The sequence below is a fragment of the Lasioglossum baleicum genome, chromosome 10 (assembly GCF_051020765.1).
Source record: "Lasioglossum baleicum chromosome 10, iyLasBale1, whole genome shotgun sequence".
In the NCBI taxonomy this organism is placed as follows: domain Eukaryota; kingdom Metazoa; phylum Arthropoda; class Insecta; order Hymenoptera; family Halictidae; genus Lasioglossum; species Lasioglossum baleicum.
In genome coordinates, this window is record NC_134938.1 from 1520255 (window position 1) to 1539581 (window position 19327).

At 42.1% G+C, this 19327-nt stretch overlaps 1 protein-coding gene across 3 annotated transcripts in view; it reads right to left on the minus strand.

The window, feature by feature from the left end:
- Positions 1-1505: 1505 nt before the first annotated feature.
- Tmod (tropomodulin) overlaps positions 1506-19327 on the minus strand; it is an 85820-nt gene continuing 67998 nt past the window's right edge. The window contains exon 9 of one of the 3 annotated variants that reach the window (XM_076431369.1): positions 1506-6002. In XM_076431369.1, the coding sequence (XP_076287484.1) occupies positions 5938-6002 (65 nt within the window). In that variant the 3' untranslated portion in view covers positions 1506-5937. The remainder of the gene's footprint in view (positions 6003-19327) is intronic. The other 2 variants (XM_076431371.1, XR_013009720.1) reach the window with 2 other exon arrangements.

The following is a 19327-nucleotide window of genomic DNA, read 5'->3' on the forward strand; positions in this document are numbered from 1 at the left end:
GAGTTATTCTATACTTAACAAAACTTTATGCACATTCTAGCTGCGTTATAACGCAGAATTGATGTACCCCAGAGCAAGAATTATTCAATTTAACAGTCTCCGCGTCCTCCCAACGATAGAACCATGTATCCATGGTCGTTCATACCCACCCAGATTTCATTTTCGGCTGGTTCATGAAAACCGAGAAATTTGCATAAGCATTCGCCCGGACCTAGGAGCCGGTGCCAGTTCGTAGATAGCGAACATTATTAATCTTTATCTCCAGGCACCATTAAAAGCTCCGCTTAGTTAGGTTAGCCGAACTGCACGTATCCCCGGGAGTATTCCTCGGCTGCTCAATTTTATCGATTGCCGTCACACCTTCGGGTGCGATCTTGCTGCAGATTAGGCAATTTCCTTAACAATCCTCGACACAGTTCTTCGACATCGTAATTTCCGGCACTTCCAACTAGCGATCCTCTTAATTACCGCCGGCTACGCGGGAGATATTTTCCCGAGGAACTCCCTGCCGTGTTTGTTCACACCCCAACTTTCTTATTTTATATTTTTTCCTAAATTCTGATATAGGAGATTGACTGATTTATATTTTATCTGAATGCGATTTTGGATTTTTTCATGAATATTCTTGTAGAACAAGAAAAGACGAATCCAACGAGTACCATGACCGTACCATTACGACCATTCAGTCTCGAGATAATCGTGCTTGAAAGTAACAAACCTAACTCAAAACTGTAGCTTTCATGAATATCTCGAAATTAAATGATCGTAATGGCATGGTCATGGTACTCGTTGGACTCGTCTTTTCATGCTCTACGATAATATCGAAGAAAATATATAGGGTGTCCTTCAAAAAAAGTACTGATGAAGTCTCACTAAATTCAATATTTATTATAAATGTGGTATTGTGACACTATATATATATGTATATTTTAAGTAATAAAATACTACGAGGTTTTTAAATATTTGTTTTTTTTGGGATATTGTTGTGGATTGTTAACGAGACGCCCTCGAAGCAAGTAATGTGTGACTGGTCCCTAGGGAAATTCTAGGGACTCGCACGAGTTCTGAGCTTCTAGGTACTGTCTAGGGAAAGCTGCATTTCCGGTATTGCTGCGGTGGGAGACGAAATCGTTGAAGGAATTAGTCCGGAGAATAATTACCCTTTGTTTGAACACGCTGCTCTTGGCTGGAAAATGAGGTCTTCCTTCTCGTACAAATTAAAATAACCCGCGTTCATATTTTGAACCACCGATGCGCACACAATCCACATCCACTCTTTTCTTTCAGTTCTCAAGAAAATAACGTGACGTCTAGAGATCAAACAGAAATGTCTATTTCCGAAATGTTCCACGCATTATGAGCTCAGACGTTTTAATTAAAACTTTCTTCGAGATCAAAGAGAAATTTCCAAGAGAATTTTGCTGGACTACTAAGCAATTGTTAACAAATACCAACACAGAAGATTCGCAAAATGCACATCAGAATCTTGGAGAAGAGAAGAGGCGTTACGTTTTCCAACAGTTTATTTTGAGCATCGCGTTACAAGATAAAACTAGCGGCAAGGTTTCTCTGAAAAAATGGTGCGGATTTTCCGTAGCCTGTGTCAGTGCACGTGTTTCGCGTCGTGATTACAAGAATACCTGACGTGTATTAAAGAAAAAAAGCCAGACGCATGATTACAAACGCCATTTTTCTAATTAGTCTGCGTCGCCAGTCTCTCGCATTCTATTCAGCCCTTGTGATCAACGCGCGCGTGAAACGCGCGTCATTCGATCAATTTCTCTCCTCGCAGCTCGTTCGCTATACACGCAGGCGAGGATGCAAACGTGGGCATTGATCATGCGACTCCGTTCACTCGCATTCGCTCGTACTCGCACACTACTGGCTGAGGAACTTGCAAAAATCGCAGCGTAGGTGGTACAGTAATGTCCGAAGATAAACCCACTAATTTTTTAATGAAACCATTACGAACATGTTCGTCTCGTTCTCCTGTTTAAAACGAGTACAAACACGGCATAGTTCGGACCATGTTTAGTAGCAGCTCTCCGATTGGTTCGGACAATGATTCAAAATAATAAGAACTAAACGTGATCCGACTGTACCGTGTTTGTACTCGTTTTAACCAGGAATACGTCACGAATAAGATGGCTGAGCTTTCACAGAGATATCATTGAAAATAACGAAGTTTGTTCGCAGAGATTTTAACAAGCACGCTGGTGAAGAGTCAAATACGAAATAGGAAGTAATGATGGAGGGACTGAAACAGAATCTGTGTTCGAGCAAACCACGTTTGGAAATTGTTGGTTTGCTCGAGCTCTGTTATTTTCATGGGAATCGGGCGTTCCTAGCCTCTGAAGGAAGTAATGGTATTCAAATATTGGCTTGCTATGATTAGTGGCCGATGTTAAGTCTGACCTAGTTCCGACTGGAGTTGATTACATGTGAACTGCGTTTCACGTTCTGCAGATTTTGTCGGCGAAAAACATAAAACATCAGTCTCCGTTGTTTTAACAAATGGATTTCAACGTTTCATTGTTACCTCACTTTGGTGGATACCGACAGATTCCTGACACTCTCTCGATTCAAACAAGCCCAAACACGACTGAATTAGGGCCACATTCAATCCCCGATGAAGTCGAACCTCCACCATCCGAACCGAGCAATTCAGCTGCGAACTATGCCGTGTTTGTACTCATTTTACTCGGGAGAACATCAGAAACACATTGCTGACACTTTCACGATGAAATGATCTCGAACATTACCGTATTCACCGGAAACGTTCTCCCAGCGATACTGCTATTCTAAACATTACAATACCAGAATATTAAATCTAATAATCGCACGTGTTCGAGTTTCAATAGATTCGGGAAAGTACTCGGACCAGTCGCTAGTTACCGCATCGTCTCCGGTTCCATAAGTCGAACGACAAAAGCGTCCGAAACGATTCGGCCCACAATGCGGACTGTACGTCACACATTTTCTACTTCTCTCGATCCCATTCGGCAACGGACACTCTCTCAGACAATATTCGACCGTCGAAGGCCAGAAAAGACTTTGCGAAAGACTGCTGGTCAGCCGTTCCTTGAATGGCCGCCCACGGCGACGACCCACGCGGAGAATAATATTTCAGGAACCATCCGAGCGGTTATTGTCGCCGAAAGATTCGTTTAAAGCTGTTCCCAATCCTGACACTGTAATACCTGTGTCGCGCGGCTCGATGGTGCAGAGTGGGGATGGTACAGAAGAACTTTTCCATCAAAAACCATTATTCTTTGTTCTCGAACATTCTCCCCCTCGCCGAGTGACAATCACAGTAGTTAATGTTGATAAACTAGATCCGGGTCTAAGCTACAGTAAATTGAACAAATATTCGGACAATATTTTTACGTTCGTCCCTACCGATCTGGTCTCTAGGGACATTTTTCTCGACTTTTTATTCCTTTGTTCGTCGTTTTCTCACTTCCATACGGAAGTTTATTTTGCGATACAATTATTACATTATTGCATACATACATTGCATTACAGTTTTTATTTGGTATTCTCGTAAAGCATGGAAAGACGAGTCCAACGAGTACCATGACCGCACCATTACGATCATCCGATCTCGAGATATTCGAATGTAAAGGGTAACGTTTTCAGTTAGATTTGTTTCTTCAGATGCGAATATGTCGAGAATGAATGATCGAAACTATATGGTCATGGTACTCGTTGGATTCGCCCTTTCACGCTCCACGAGAATATCAAAGAAAATATACAGGGTGTCCTTGAAAAACAATATCAATCACCTTACAATCTCGTTAAACACGAAAGCGTTACATTAGTTCCTTACTTAAACGTAGCGTTATCTCGTAGTACATTATTTTCTAAGATTCACTAGGATCGCTGGAATTCCGAAAGCGTGTGATGGGAAAAGTGATGAACGTGATTGATGGTAGAAATTAGGTTAACCCTTCAGACACGACTTCTGCGCAACGTACCGACTCTGATGAAATTTTTACCTTGCAAAATTTGCTGCAAAAGGCCAGAATCATTAGGAACGATAATCATTCACTATTTAAAGTACCCAGTCAGTTTAACTATGAAAAAGTCGAAATATGATTAGGCGTCGTTCCCGAAGAGTTCAGATAAATATTTACAATAGAAATCTTTGTTTTTCGATCCGCGAGCGTCTGGATCGATAAATTTATCGGAGGATTAAATTAGCAAAAGTCGAAGATGAAAAATTCAAAATTCGACCTCTCGATATCAAAAAATGGATCGTCGCTGTTGAGGCCGTCATTTCGTATTCCCGGAATATCGTGCAGCAGCTCATTTTATTTCTACGGCGTATCTCGCGAAATGAATGACAATTTTTCACAAAACCCGAGCGTCGCGTCCCAATGAAACGCTATTCCTGGCGAAGACGGATTTCAATGCTGATAGTTTAACGCTTAAATGTCTCGTCTCCTCGATTCCGAGAGACAAGCATTTTTTAACGTCGGGTCGGAGCGATAGAAACTCGATTAACGAGGAAAATAATCGCATCCGGCGCGATTCGTTTGCAGTTGAATGACGCAAATCAATCGTGAACGTCGCGAACGTACACCCTGACGAGGAAATTATCTCGGAAAAAACGGATTTCACCGGTATCGATCTCTTGTTTTCCATTGCACGAGTGCTCGAATAACGAGCATTTCATTTTACATCCAGCAGAATATTTTCCCTAGCCCGTACAAAGCGTCACTCTTCATTTATGGCACTATTTGGAACGCCATTATTTTTCACGACGATGTCTTACATCTTTTATTGGATATTCTCGTAGAGCATGAAAAGACGAATCCAACGACTACCATGAACATACCATTACGATTACCCGATCCCGAGATATCTGTGAAAAGTAAAGTTTTCGATTAGGTTTGTCGCTTTCAGATAGGAATATCTCGAGATCGAGTGATCGCAAATACATGGTGATTATACTCGTTGGATTCGTCTTTTGGTGCTCCGTGAGAATATCGAAGAAAATATACAGGGTGTCCTTCAGAAAAAGTATCGACGACCTTATAATCTCGTTGAAAAAATGAATTTTTTCGAACGGATCGAGATGCGTGGAGCGTCAGAGATGGAAATCATGGCAAACGAGATTGTGCTCGTCGGGAAATCTTTTTTCAGCTCGAATAAAACGCGGACCGACGTAGCTGGACGATCTGGTTCGGTTTTATCTAGGAAAATTCGAGGCGGGAATAAAAGTGGAATAAAATAAAACGGTTTCGGGATATCTAGGGGCAACGTTGAAGCTCGGTGACCTGCGAAGAGGGACGCGCTGGGCTCTCTCTATACTGGATGCGCAAACGGAAGTGGTCAGGTGCGATTCAGCGGGTTTCGCGGCGTCCGGTTGGGAAAACGAGACACTTCCGGTCCTGGTGAATGCCCTGGGAAGGGAAACCGGAAGCGAAGGCGGAACGGCTAGGCTGTTTTCGAAACCGAAACCGCGAAACCGAGGAAACAGGAATAATCGATAGCGATCGATACCCCGAGGAACCAGACACGGCTACAGCTCCCATAAAACGTCAAAACAAAATCATTTTAAGAGAATATTCTGCTTTTTGGACCTCCGAGATAAATCAATTGATTTTTTTCTTTTGTTATTTTGGAGAATCAATATCAAATATCTTTCTCGCCGAAGGAGGAATGAAAAATTGTCGGATCAATGTACGTCATCTCAACCGTAATGTAACACATTTTACTCTACATTGAACATGATTCAAAGTGTCTCCGTTTCCCAGGATACCATTCGCGTCACTCTTCCGGCGTCGTTATTCACCGACTCGTGACAGTTTCTTGCATTTCATTCCTGTCGGCTAAAAGTGAGACGTCTGCAGAGGATTACCGGGTCGTCGTTGCAGTCACAGTTGTCGCGGTTGTAGTCATGGTTGTCGCAATCGATGTCACTGGTGATGTTTACCGATGCAGCACCCAGCCGATGGTATAGTTGCGGGAAGATCTTCCCGTGCGATCTAGGCGATCTGCGGAAAAAATTCGCCGACCGATGGCACCGTGTGAGAACTATGTCTACCGATCACTATAGCGAGCCGAACGATCCGATCACCTGCGAACCTCTCTTTCTATCAAATCACGTCTTTTACTCACAGTGATAACTTCGTTGAAAACTTCGAGCTCATTTTAAAGCTTGAATATTCTACTTTCGCACGCCATTGTTCATATTCCTCTAAAATATTTCTAAACGATATAGCAGACGGATAACAGAAAACACATTTTTTCGAAAAAATACTGTTAATTCAAACCTTTGTGAAAACCTTAAGAAATTTTTTCTGGGAATGAATCTACAGTGGATTTCGAAAGTGAAGCTTCCTCTTTAAAACGGGACCTTGAAAAGTGATGTACGATTTTTTCCCACCGTTTTATAAAAGAAAAACGAGGACCAAGTTTGGTCATCGGTGTACCTGATCATGTTACCAAAAAGTTGGCGGTACACCTCCCATTCAAAAATCGATAATTCGTCTTTAAAAAATCGTAGATCAATTTTTAAGGTCTCGTTGTAAAGGAGAAGCTTCCATCTTCAAATCCCAGGTGGGTGCATTGCCGAGAAAAATTTTTTCACGAAGAAAATAGTAGAACTACACGATCTAAGAAACAGCACGGACCCGAGGTTTTCTCGTAGCTTAAAAATAATCGTACAGCAACGAACTTGGACTCGTTTTGAAGCTCGAAGACTCTACTTTCGCACACCATTGTTCAGTTTAAATTACAATATTTTTACACGGCGTAGCGAGACTGTTTGTAGCACTCGATTGCTCCTCGAGCCGATGATTAATTGCAAATGCACAATTACAAGTTCCAATTCGATTAGCATCGCGATGTGTCGCCCGATTATGGCTCACTCGTGTCCGCGAGATAAGCGACAGGATCGCGTGCGGAAAACTATGGCAGTGTTTAGTTTAATAATCCATGGGACGCGGCGCCGCTGACATGATAATCGATCGACGATGCCGATGAAGATATCACTCGTTGGAACAACTCCTGTTTTGCAGACATTACGGAGAAATAAATTTGATAAAACACGAAACGCGTTTGCAAGCGAACGTGTCGTTAAATAATGAGGACTCAACCTCGATGGTGTTTAATAGTTAGCCTGTCAGTGTGTTCCCGAATATTGGTCCCTTGGGAGTTAGTATTACAAAGGACCTCAGCTCTCGAAATTCGAATTCCGGAGGCACAACTCGATCAAGCAGCTCAACGTTAAAAATTCCATCGAACAAACACCGTGAGCCACTCAATGAATGTCTCCTCGAGCGAGGCCGCCGAACATGGAAAATATCGAACAGACGGCACAGAACTTTTTCATCCGGCTCGTGTATCGAAATCACAAGAATCTCTCGAAATCCTAATTACAAATCCCCGAGCGGAGTCTGAATTACAAGCAGAGGTGAACGCGCGCCGCGCAATGAATTATTTATATTCGAGCTGACATAGTGAGAGAGAGGAAGAGAGATGGGGGCCAGTGTGCTCTCGATCGCGACGATATAAATGGACCCGCGGCCGAGGACGAGATCAAAGTGCCGTTGCGGCGTTAAAGTAGGAAAAAAGAGGACCCGGAAGAAAAAGAGTGTCTGCCGACGGACAGTCCGTATTGTAAGAATCCTCCGAAGGGATGAACCGCGGCGGCACCCCATTTATTCCGTGCCGGCTCGTAAAGCTCGAGTAATTAACGCGGCGTCGAAGGGTCGCTCTTATTTTATCGTCGCGTCTCACGTTTTCAGAACAAAAATATATTTCGAACGTTTCATTTTCGAGAACGGTATACAGGACCGCTTTGACGATCGCTTTAATCGCCAGCCGGCATTTCTCATTTTCAAAATAGGTTCTGCGATGCCTGCTACCATCAACAGCACGCGGTGAACGCTTTGATAGCAGGAATCGAATGAAACCGTCGGCCACAGTCGCAGGAAAACTGTTGGTTTTATTCCGCCTTTGTTCTCACTCTCCGAGATTTTATTTTACCGGAATCGTGAACTTTTTATTGGATATCCTTGTAGAGCAGGAAAAGACGAATCCAACGAGTACCATCACCGTACCACTACGATCATCCGATCTTGAGATATTCGAATGTGAAGGGAAACGTTTTCGATTAGGTTTGTTTCTTCGGACTCGAATATCTCGAGAACGAATGATCGCAATGGTAAGGTCATGGTACTCGTTGGATTCGGCTTTTCGCGCTCCACGAGAATATCGACGAAAATATACAGGGTGTCCTAGAAAAAAATACCGATTACCTCGAAATATTTATTTGTGATGCGATCGCGAACGAAACCGTGTCATTCCAGTAATTGTAAGACGACCCAACATTCCAAGGAGCAACATTGGACCTGGATGCAAACGTCGCTATAAAAAGAAACTATACTTTCGAAGTGGCCACTCTTGTTTAGAGGCTAATCTAATTGTCATAAAACAGGAACGAACGGCATTAAAACCGGGGTAACAAATTGAAGGAAACGAAGTTTGTCGTCGGGTCGAGTGTCACTTAAGCCGCGGCGATCGATACTCGAAATACTTTTTGGACGAGGATCCCCGGCTATAGCAATCGCGGAAAACTTTCCCCGTGGCCGTGTTTCATTTATCTCCTGCTGGCAGACGCAGCCGTTCCTATTCCGCAAAAAATTACGGAGCACCAATAAATCTGATTTCCGGCGAAAGTTTTTTGTACGATGGCCGTTCGCAATTTCCACGTGATTTGTGGCGAAAAAATCATCCAGCGTTTTATCGACTCGCGATCACCCCGGTTTCCGTCTGCGTACTATGTCCGTTTCGGCGAATACAACGGTATGCTTTCCAGCGGCGCATCGGTTTTTTCCCCAATGGCCGACGGATGATTTCTGTAAAATATTATGGCAACGTTCCGTTCAATTTATATGGGATTTTTATAGATTAGTACGAGTTTTTTTTTTATTTCTTGCGTGCCGCGGATTTTTATCGCGGCGAAACTACGACGGTTCCATTCAAATTCGAAACCGTCGCCGTGCAAAAGTTGTTCTATAATATTTAATACTTGGTATTCCGAGCGCTTTATTCGCGCCATAAACAAACACGATTGTTACACAGAACCGGGTGGATTTCGAATCAAAAATATTGCACGTCGTAATTGGAATACCGTTATTTATATAAACTGGTATTTCAGTGTCTTTGTTGCTTTTTCACAGCAGGATGAAACATGACTTTAAACAATTATTTCAGTTTCGATCCTGGAGGATCAATGGTCCAAAAGTTATGAGTGTTTAAAGTTGAGCGATTTACAGTGTTTTTGTGAATCGCTCAACTTTAAAGATTCATAACTTTTGAACCATTCATCCTCCAGGATCGAAACTTTAATTTCTCGCCGAAATCTACTGGATAACATAGGAAAAAGTACTGCTTTATCCAAATTGAGATATTCCAATTATTGTTCCCAATGCTTTTTATTTGCAATGTAATCTAATTTTACAGTTTTATGGCCATCGACTCGTTCGTGATCGAACTTAATATTCGGAAATTATTTGATTTTATGGAGGCGCGAATTTTCCTGAGAACATACAACTGTGAAAAGTATCGTGTTTCCCGGTTCGATGAAAGTTCTCGCGGCTGCCACGGTGAAATATATCACGATATCGGGTTGCAAAATTAAACGGGCATCGGAAAAAATGATACAGCAAACTGCCCGCCGTGAGTTACGATTCGAACGATACGCGCAGAAATGTAATGTATTCATAATCACCGGATAACGAACAATTTATTCATGAAACACGTCAGTTCCGTTCGCGCCGTTATGAAATCAGAATAGCGTTTATAAAAGCAATACGTCGGGGCTCGCCGTTCGAATATCAGGTATCACCGTTATTCGTGTATTAATCATTCGATCTGCTACTTGCCAGATATTCGAAAAATTCACGAAATTCTTGAATATTTGGAACAATATCCGAGCCATAAGAACTGCTGCGTTTCCCAACAAAAATGGCCGCGGCCACCGGCGAAACCTTTTACTTATCGGGATCGGCGAAAACGATGATGACACGTTAAAAATGCTCGCGCCAAGGCTCCCCACCGCTCTAGATAGTAATTTCCGGCAAAGTCGTAACTTGTTTGCCCGTTCTCCTTGTCGGGGAACCGATTTCCAAGCAGTCCAGCTAAAAAATACGTTTGAAATATCGGGAACCAAGGGGTGGCTACAAGAAAATTTAGGGGACGTAACGAACCTACAAACTAACGCCGCGAGAACGCTGCCGCACGTTAACGTTATGCTTGCGGATAACGCGAGAAATAATTTACGGGGGCCGCTGGCGTTTGCATAATTTTCAAGTTATCCGCTTTGACCGAAAAACCAGCCCACTGAAATTATTAATACGCATCGCAATCGCCGAAATTATCTTCCTCCTCCCTCCCTAATTTTCAATCATTTTAATCAGTCAAACTTTAAAAGTCTCGTACAATAATGAAACCTGTACCAACACATTCCTGACATCCTCCCGATTAAAACGAGCCCAAACACGACACAATTCGGAGCACATTTGCCCGTCTACGATTAGGCGAACGCGCGTTCGCATAATCGAAACTCCACAAGATCGTAGATTAAACGGGAAAATAGTATTCGAAGTATATCGTGTTTGGGCTCGTTTTAACCGGAAAAACGCTGCGGATACGAAGATGAAACTTTCGTAAAGATACGATCCGAAAAAAAATTTCTATCATTTTTACAATCCTCAAACATCGAGTCTCTCATAAAAATTAATGAATTTGAAAATCGTCGAGAGTAATGAATCGATTAGAAAGACATTTCCATCCAGCTCCATTGCTGTCGAAAATTTTTATTGCGCCGAAGGGGTTAGAAAGCATAATCCAGTCGCGACATTCTATTAGCCGATGAAACCTTGGCGGACGCGTCGCGCCCGATGACAAAGGGGTCCGCGAGTTCGGAACCGAGGGAGGAAGACAAGAGGAAAGCCTCGTTTCACGGGACATTGAATTCCTCGTTGGAAGCTGAAGAGAGGGAGGTAGTGGGGGATATTCTTAAAAGGTTGTTGCATCGGTGAAACGAACGGCGCGGGGGGAGGGGATGGGTGAAGAGAAAATAACGGGAGAGGAAAACGGCTGGGAACACCTCTACCAGTCGAGAGGAAGATGAAACCTAGTGACGCGTCAATCGAGTGTGAAAAGCTCGTCCCTCCCACCCCCCCCCCCACTGCCCCCCGTGATTCCAAACTTTCCTTTTCTCGTTTCTATTGCGTCATAAGGGCACCGTCATCCGCGTCATCGACTTGCTCGTTTCTCGGCCGAGCCGCGTTCCTCGACGTCGCTTTCAATTCGCAACTTGTCGCCTCGGAAGATTGTCCGCTCGCTGACCATCGACGCCATTTTTGGCCACGTTCTCGACTATGTTTGACCGTACGCGTCCTTTATTTTTCTACCTTTCCGATTTATTTTCGTCTGGAAAAAAATTTTAACTTATTTAACAGTCCCACTTCGATCGAAACGTTAATTTAGCCCTTTCCTCGGCCGGAAACCTCTCGAGGGAAAAATTGCTGAGCGGAGTAATTGAGGCCAGTGTGTCGACGATCAAACTTAACCCAGAAAACTGGAGTCAGATCGTCTGCGAGAATTCCGTACACTGGTGGAGGAAATAACATAATAAATAATAATCAAGAGATTATATAATAATCATTCAACTGTACTCAATTGCACCAATTGAGCTCAATTGGTAGAAAAAATAGGACATTCCATTAAAAAAAATCAAGGTGACCTTGGAATGTCCTCCACCACTCCACCCACAAGAAAACAATTGATACTACGTAATGTACACCGTCATACCAAACAACTTTTGTATTTAGGAACATGTTTTTGATAACGACAACGTCTTCCGAGATATCCTGCTGATCTGATCTGATATTCATATACCGCATAAAAAAATCGCACAAAAATAAAAATCGCATAAAAAAAGACCGCACAAAAACAGGTTTTGTAATTCATTGCTCCCTAACCTTTATCAAATTTAATTGTTCAGTGAGATTGTTTAGAATTCTGTAGATTAATGTTATGAAATTGTTGTTCGTTATTCTTTCATGTTTTGTCCACTCACGTTGATGGCACGAGGCCAAGATTAATAAATCATGCTTCTCCAGTAAATGCGGTACTACAGTTTCGTATTCCGCAGCGAATATTCCGGAGCATGTGTATTTCTTATTTGCCCGATGTAACGGAGATTTGCAAAGGATCCCAGAGAAGCATCGCGATCGTCATCGCATGGACAAATGTATCAGGCCGCGATCCGCATACGAATTGAGCCTTCAGGATCCTCCGAGATCGATCCCCATTTCTGCTAAATTGATAGGCTCCGCGGAGAAAGCCCTGTGTCGTGGCAAGATCCTCGCCGAAGATAAATAGCGGTATGAAAGCGACAGAGTTTTCTGAATATTCCGCGGAGGAGAAGGAGGATCGATAGATCGGCTACGCAGTCGTCCGGCAAACAAAGGAGCCGGAATCACCAGGCCAGGCAATACGATTTTTTCCCCCTCTCCATAAGAAATAGATCGTCTCACAGACGCTGTTCGAACTCTGATTTCTCACATTCGGAAATTCGAGCGAATTCTCTCGCACGAAAATAGAACGAATTTTGAAATAAAATTAAATTTTCTGTGTTTTCTTTTTATTCAGGCATTGTTCTATATTTAGTACTTGTACTCTTCACGTGGTCAAGCTCTGGAGAATAGCAAACGAAAAGGTGAAAAATCGTATAATATCTTTTACTTTCGCCTATCTTTCCCTGCTAACTTCCCTTCAATTATTCATCGAGTTGTAGTTCGCTCAGAAATTCTATCCTATTTTTGCCCCTCCTCGAACCGGTACTTTCTTGTTCTCCCGGTTTTCGTATTACAAGATAATGAGCACATGAATAATTAATAAGACATTAGATTCTTCATCGTGGGATTTTTATGAAGCCTGATATTTTCATAGAATACATTGTCGACACTATTACTCATCGAATAAATCCTGCATGTCCGTTCAACAAAATATTTTTCATAAAAAAACAACAACAAAACCTCTTAAAATAATGAAACCTATACCAACATATTCCTGACATCTTCCTGATTAAAACGAGCCCCAACACGGCACAATTCGGAGCACATTTGCCATTTTACGATTAGGGGAACGCGCGTTCGGGTAATCGAGGCTCCACAAGATCGTGGATTAAACAGGCGAATAGTGTTCGAACTATATCGTGTTTGGGCTCGTTTTAACCGGAAAATCGCGGCGGATACGATGGTGAAACTTTCGTGAAAACACGACTCGAATAAAAAAATTTCCGTCATTTTGACAGACTTCAAAAATTGAGTTTCTGTCCCTAGAGGCGTTGTTAGTCCAGTTTTCGCTGAGAGAGAACGAGCAGATGTCACGTAAGCGCAGCTCACGTCGCTATCAGATCTCTGTACGGTAACATGTGAACCGAACACAGCGTTCCACGTCGTCGGGATCGTTAATAACGGCGTATTACTGGGTTTCGCCGCGATATACACGGGAACGCACCCTCAGTCGACGAGAAGCCGCGTCCCTATTTTACGGGGAATTAATTATCAGCCCCGGCCGGGCTGGTGTGAAACGGGGACGACGCCTGTTACACACAGCACGCCGGAATGAAACTGCACCGGAAATGTAATAGAATCGCGGACCCCCTCTATTTGCTGCATCTCTCTCTCTCTCTCTCTCTCTACAAAATAGTTTCTATCGTACACGGAGAATTCTATTGCGACGCTGTCTCTTTGCCTGCACGCGAGTCGAAGGCTTCCGGGCGAATTTTTATACAGATTCCTCAAATCTCTCCGCACGACACCTGCATCAGATTCTCAAGGTTAAGCCTGCGATTCTAATCATTCTAACCGCCTTATCGGTTATGTGTCCACATCTGACGTATCAAGCAGCGAATCGATGGGAAGACGTAGAAAACGAGGTCGAAATTACGAAATAATTGCGTTTAAACTATGCCAGATGTAAACAAAATTTTCTACAATTTTCAAGAAAAACCCGCGGGTCCGTGTTGTTTCGTAGAACCTGTAGTTTCACTTTATCTAGAGTCTGGGCCCCTCCGGCGGAGGGGATATCCGTTTTTCTTAGATCAAAGCTTCCCTGTATTAAAAAAGTTTCTGTTCGATTCAACGAAGACAATATCCATTTCGACAGTCTGGTTACAACGAGGGTTTATCCTCGACCCGTGAGAATGCAACAAAATGAACGAGCCGATACAAATTCGAGCCAATTTATTCGGTAATTGAAGGTTCAATTACTTTTTCTGTCGAGCTGCGTACAGCACAGTTTTTCCTTCGTCCAGCTTCTCGTTTTGTCCCTCGATTATCCCCACTGTTCTCCCTCGCCCCCGCCTCTAGCAGACATCGACCATGTCTCTTCATCTATTTTGGATTTCATGCTATCATCGATAGCTCTCTATCTTTCTCTCTGTTCATCGCGCCCCACGGTTCCAGCAGAACAAATTTTTCACTGGATATTAAAAGTCCCCCGGTTCGTTGTATCAACGAGCGAGCGATTTATCTTCACGGAAAATTTTTAGTATTTCGATATTGAGGATTTCCCCCGTTCCTCCACGGTTCGTTTGCAGCTCGAGTGGATCGTTTCCGCATCGATTCGACCGTCGTTTAAATGATAAAATCAGATTGGCCGTGCGCGGTTAATACCGTTGAGATGCTTTATCCTTTATTCCCCGAGACCGGACGTTACGTACACTGCAACTCGAAATATTCTTTTTTCCGTAAAAATGTTTCAATGTGCGACTGCAGTTTTAACTTTCAAACGGTAACAGCACGTTTCTGGAATAATTGCAGATATTTAAACTGTGTGGTCACTTCCTTAAAAGTAATCATACGGGCATAAGCTCAGGCTCATTTTAAAGCTTGAACCTTCTACTTTCGCATACCATTGTTCGTTTTCGTCCAAAATATTTTTACACGATGTAGCAGATGGGAAACCGAAGGAAAAATACTGTTAATTCAAACCTCTATGAAAACCTTAAAAAATTTTTCCGCGAGTGAAACTACAATAGATTTGAAAATCGAAGCCTCCTCCTTGAAAGATGTACAATTTTTTTTTACTTGTTTAAGGAAGAAAAAAGATGGCGGTACACCTCCCATTCAAAAATCGTAGATCAATTTTATGGTCTCGTTGTAAAGAAGAAGCTTCAATCTTCAAATCCCAGGTTGGAAAAAATTTTTCACAAAGAAAATAGTAGAATTACACGATCTAAGAAACAGCACGGTCCCGAGAGTTTCTCTTAGCTTAACCTTTTTTCCGGGAGTGAAACTGCAACGGATTTGAAGAGTGAAGCTTCCTCTTCAAGACGAGACCATCAAAGTTCGGTCATCAGTGTACCTCACATTCAAAAATCGATAACCCGGCCAAAAGAAATCGTAGATCTATTTTCTAGGTTTCGTTAGAAAGAGGAAGCTTCAATCTACAAGTCTACGGTAGTTCCAGTCACGAGAAAAATTTTTGAAAGGTTTTCGAGCAGTTTGAATTTGCGTAATTTTTAAGGGAAATGGGTCTTCAGTTTCCCGCTCGCTACATCGTGAAAAGGAATCTCGGGGAACAATGAGTAATGGTATGCGAAAGTAGAGGCTTCAAGCTTTAAAATGAGTCCAAGTTTATTATTATACGATCATTTTTTGGGAAATTATCACAGTTTGAACATAGGCAATTTTCGAGAAATCTCGTTGAAGAGGTTATTCGAAAATTTTCTTGTCATCACTTTTCAGAAAATCTAGTATAAATAAGAATAATTAATTGTTTGAATTGTTAGTAAATCCGTCGTCCGTATCGGTAGCGAAATTAGCATTCGGATCTCCATGAGAATGATTTCTACGGGCGAGAGTGGTGGATTTTTAATTAGCATGTCCAAGCAGAGTGCCGGCCGCGGTGGAACATAATCGGCCGGCCATATTGAAAATAATTTACGTACAAGCGTCGTTCCGCATTCTAAAATTTAATGAGAACTCGAGCAGGGCTATCGAGGAGGGACGAATTGGCCGTACGACTGAATACAAATGGGTTCATTTGCAAAGCTAGAGAGCAGCCAGAGACCAAGCAGCGGACAAATAGTTGGCCAGACCCATTATTATTCTTCCTCCGAGTCCTCGGTTCTTTCACTTATCCTGTCCACGGAATCAAAATCTTTCGCAGAATCCCGCTGACATGGCAAAACGGTCGAGAAGTTAGCGCGCGAAAATTCAATCAACATTCAGCTGCAGAAGTGGCTTCTCGTTCTCGACGTCCATCGAAGAACAACGCTGCTTTTCTCGGTTTAACCCTGCAACGCTGTCCCCGGGTCACTCGTGACCCGAACCTATTGTTTCTGAATCACCCTTTTCGAGGAAATACATTTTTTTAGACACCCTGTATACTTGAAGGTGAATTTTTAGATACTACACGATCTAAGTAAACGTCGTACCAGCGAAATGTTCGCATCATGCGATCGGATCGTTCGTTCGGTTCTCGATAGTTTATTAACATTAATCACCATTGTATATTAGTGAACATCGATATACGAAATTTGTTGGCCAACGTTAGTACTACTTACACCAACGGAGTAACTTATTACTTCTAAATACTTGTTAAAAACATCATAATCCTCTACTTTCACAGAGATCAACCTTAATTAGATCATTAATCTACCTTAATCGAATCAATTAATTAACAGAATCAAAATCGTGTGTGTGTGTGCGGTCAAAATACGTGCGCGTTAAAATCAATCGAGTTCTAACTACAAAAACGTTGAGAACATACGTTAAAAAAGTATGCGAGTGCAGTGCGAAAAAAATGTGTGCTTGTGTGTCCGTGTCGAGATGTTGTAAAATTCAGTGTGACCACCCTTTGCGTATGTTCGATCAAATCCATCAATGTTGTTCGAGACCTTGTTCACAAGAAATTAATTTATTTATTTCCAGTGATTCCTTAAAGCAAACATTTTTGATTGGTTTGATCGAACATTTTTTACCGGTGCACAGTAATTTGCAGTGTGCAAAAACGGTGCTCCCAAGTTGCAGGCTCGCGTAACCTAAAGCGTCCGGCTATGAATTTAAACAAATGGCCGAGGTGTTCCGCGGCCGGAGAAATTTTGAAGCTATAAATCGCTCGGGAATAGTTAGCGATGGGCTCGAGACGCTTCGAGTCTGTTCAAACTTACGAGGAAAGTTCTGAAAGTCTTGAGCTCTCGGCTATCTTCGAGTGTTAGCCGAAATTAGGGCCTCTTAAAAGTTTCAGAAGGTCTGGCTGAGAGATAATTGATACAATAAATCTTCGGAGTGTTAAAACTGCTGAACAACTGGAACGGTTGCATCATGGGGGGGAAGGTAATGAGAACAGATAATGAAAACCCAACGAGAACTATTCATTTTCGGAAGAATTTTTTCAAGAACACTTCGAATTCAAGGATTTTTCAACAACAAAATTTTATACTTTTTCTTCGATGTACTTGTAGAGCGTCAAAGGACGATTCCAACGAGTACCATGACCGTACTATTGCGATCATTCACTCTTGAAATATTCGAGTTGGAAAAATAACATTTTTATTTTGAACATTTTAGAAATTATTCAGGCTCGGATATCTCGAGAGCGAATGATCGTAATGGTACGTTCATGGTAGTCGTTGGATTCGTCTTTCGACGCTCTACAAGAATATAGAATAAAATCTATAGGGTGTTGTATAAAAACGTATCGACGATCTTAAAATCTTCCTCTCAAGTGCGCTTTCAGGCAAAACAATTCCGTGCTAGACACGGTAAATTAGTATACAGAGGGGATAGTAGGTATTTAGACCTCTAGAATAGAATTTAGGTGTCGCACGGGAGTGTAACGCAATTGGAATCGTTTCGAATGGTTGTAAGAGTAAATTGCCGGGAATGCTTGGGGTAATACAGGTAGAAGTAGAAGCCATTACTAGGCGCGGCGTGGGTGTAAGCTCTTCGATTACGCCGCGGCCGTGTATCAGGGGGAGTAGCTTTAAAAAAGTCACGGTGGATAGGTTTAAGCGTGCTATTATATGAAGTAACACGTGGCACCCGCGCGATACAAGCTGCATGTAGTTAACTACTCGTTGCATAGAACAATCTCGGAATCAACCGGGCAACTTGGGAGCACGCACGCCGATAAAAACGACTACCGGACGACGGCGTGATATACGCGTCGTTACGCCCGGAAAATATTTTCGTTGTTATCGCCCGGAGAAGTTTCGCCAACCGCTAACAATTACCATTCCGAGCCAGCGAATCATATTCAACCCTTAAACCGGAATCGAACGCGAATTCTCCAGTCGACCCTGCTTAAATATTCGCGGAGCGTTCTGGGACTTGCCCAGGCTACGAACAAATTTTCGTACTTGCGGAAAATTGAAAATCATTTCGGCTTAAATATTGGCTTAGATTCTGCACAACACTGTATAGAAAAATCAACTGGAAATTTATCAAAAACACAATATTTATAAAATGACTGCGGATCTTTACTTTCTAACGTAATTCTCTAGTTCAGAGTTTATTGAATTACAGAATTTTATAAATATCACTGTTTCGATAAATATTCAATCACTCGTCGAACAGTCTACAGCCGTAAAACTAGATTATTATTATTATTATTATTGAACTGCGGGTGTTGTGAATCTGTAAATTAAGAATAAATCAGAAACGTGAAACCTTTGATAAACTTTTTATTTGAGCATGAGTCGCATATCCATATCTGCTGTAAACGTATGAAATTTATAGTCTAGTTATGGCTAGTGAATAATGGTAGAATTAATAATAATTGCAAGAGTCCTGTGTAAATGGTTCAGATGCGATCCAATGAATATTTACACGCTCGTAAATGCTACAAATGTTAATTAACTGCAACGTCAATGTATCTTGTTTCGGTATACTTTCGTTTTTAGTAAATGCGAGAGCCGCGAGGGTCAGTGCAACACTTTCAAGCTTATGGCGCAGTATGTATATTCTCTTACTATCAGAATGATTATTTCAGACGACATTCAGTTTCTCTGTTGATCAAAAAGATCGGTTACACGAAAAGGTAGTGAACGGAGTACTTACATTTTATGCGACTGTGAAACACCCTACTCTTTTAGATAACGTAATCTCACGCTGTCGAAAACATTCGTCCGCAAATTTTACGTTCTAATATAAATAAATCGAAAAACTTTCCAAATAATATCTCTGAAAAATCTTGCCTCGTACGGTATACAGGGTGTGCCCAAATTATACGGACAAACACTATTAACAAACTTTCAGGACTATCTCAAGAAACTGAAATGTTCTTGATC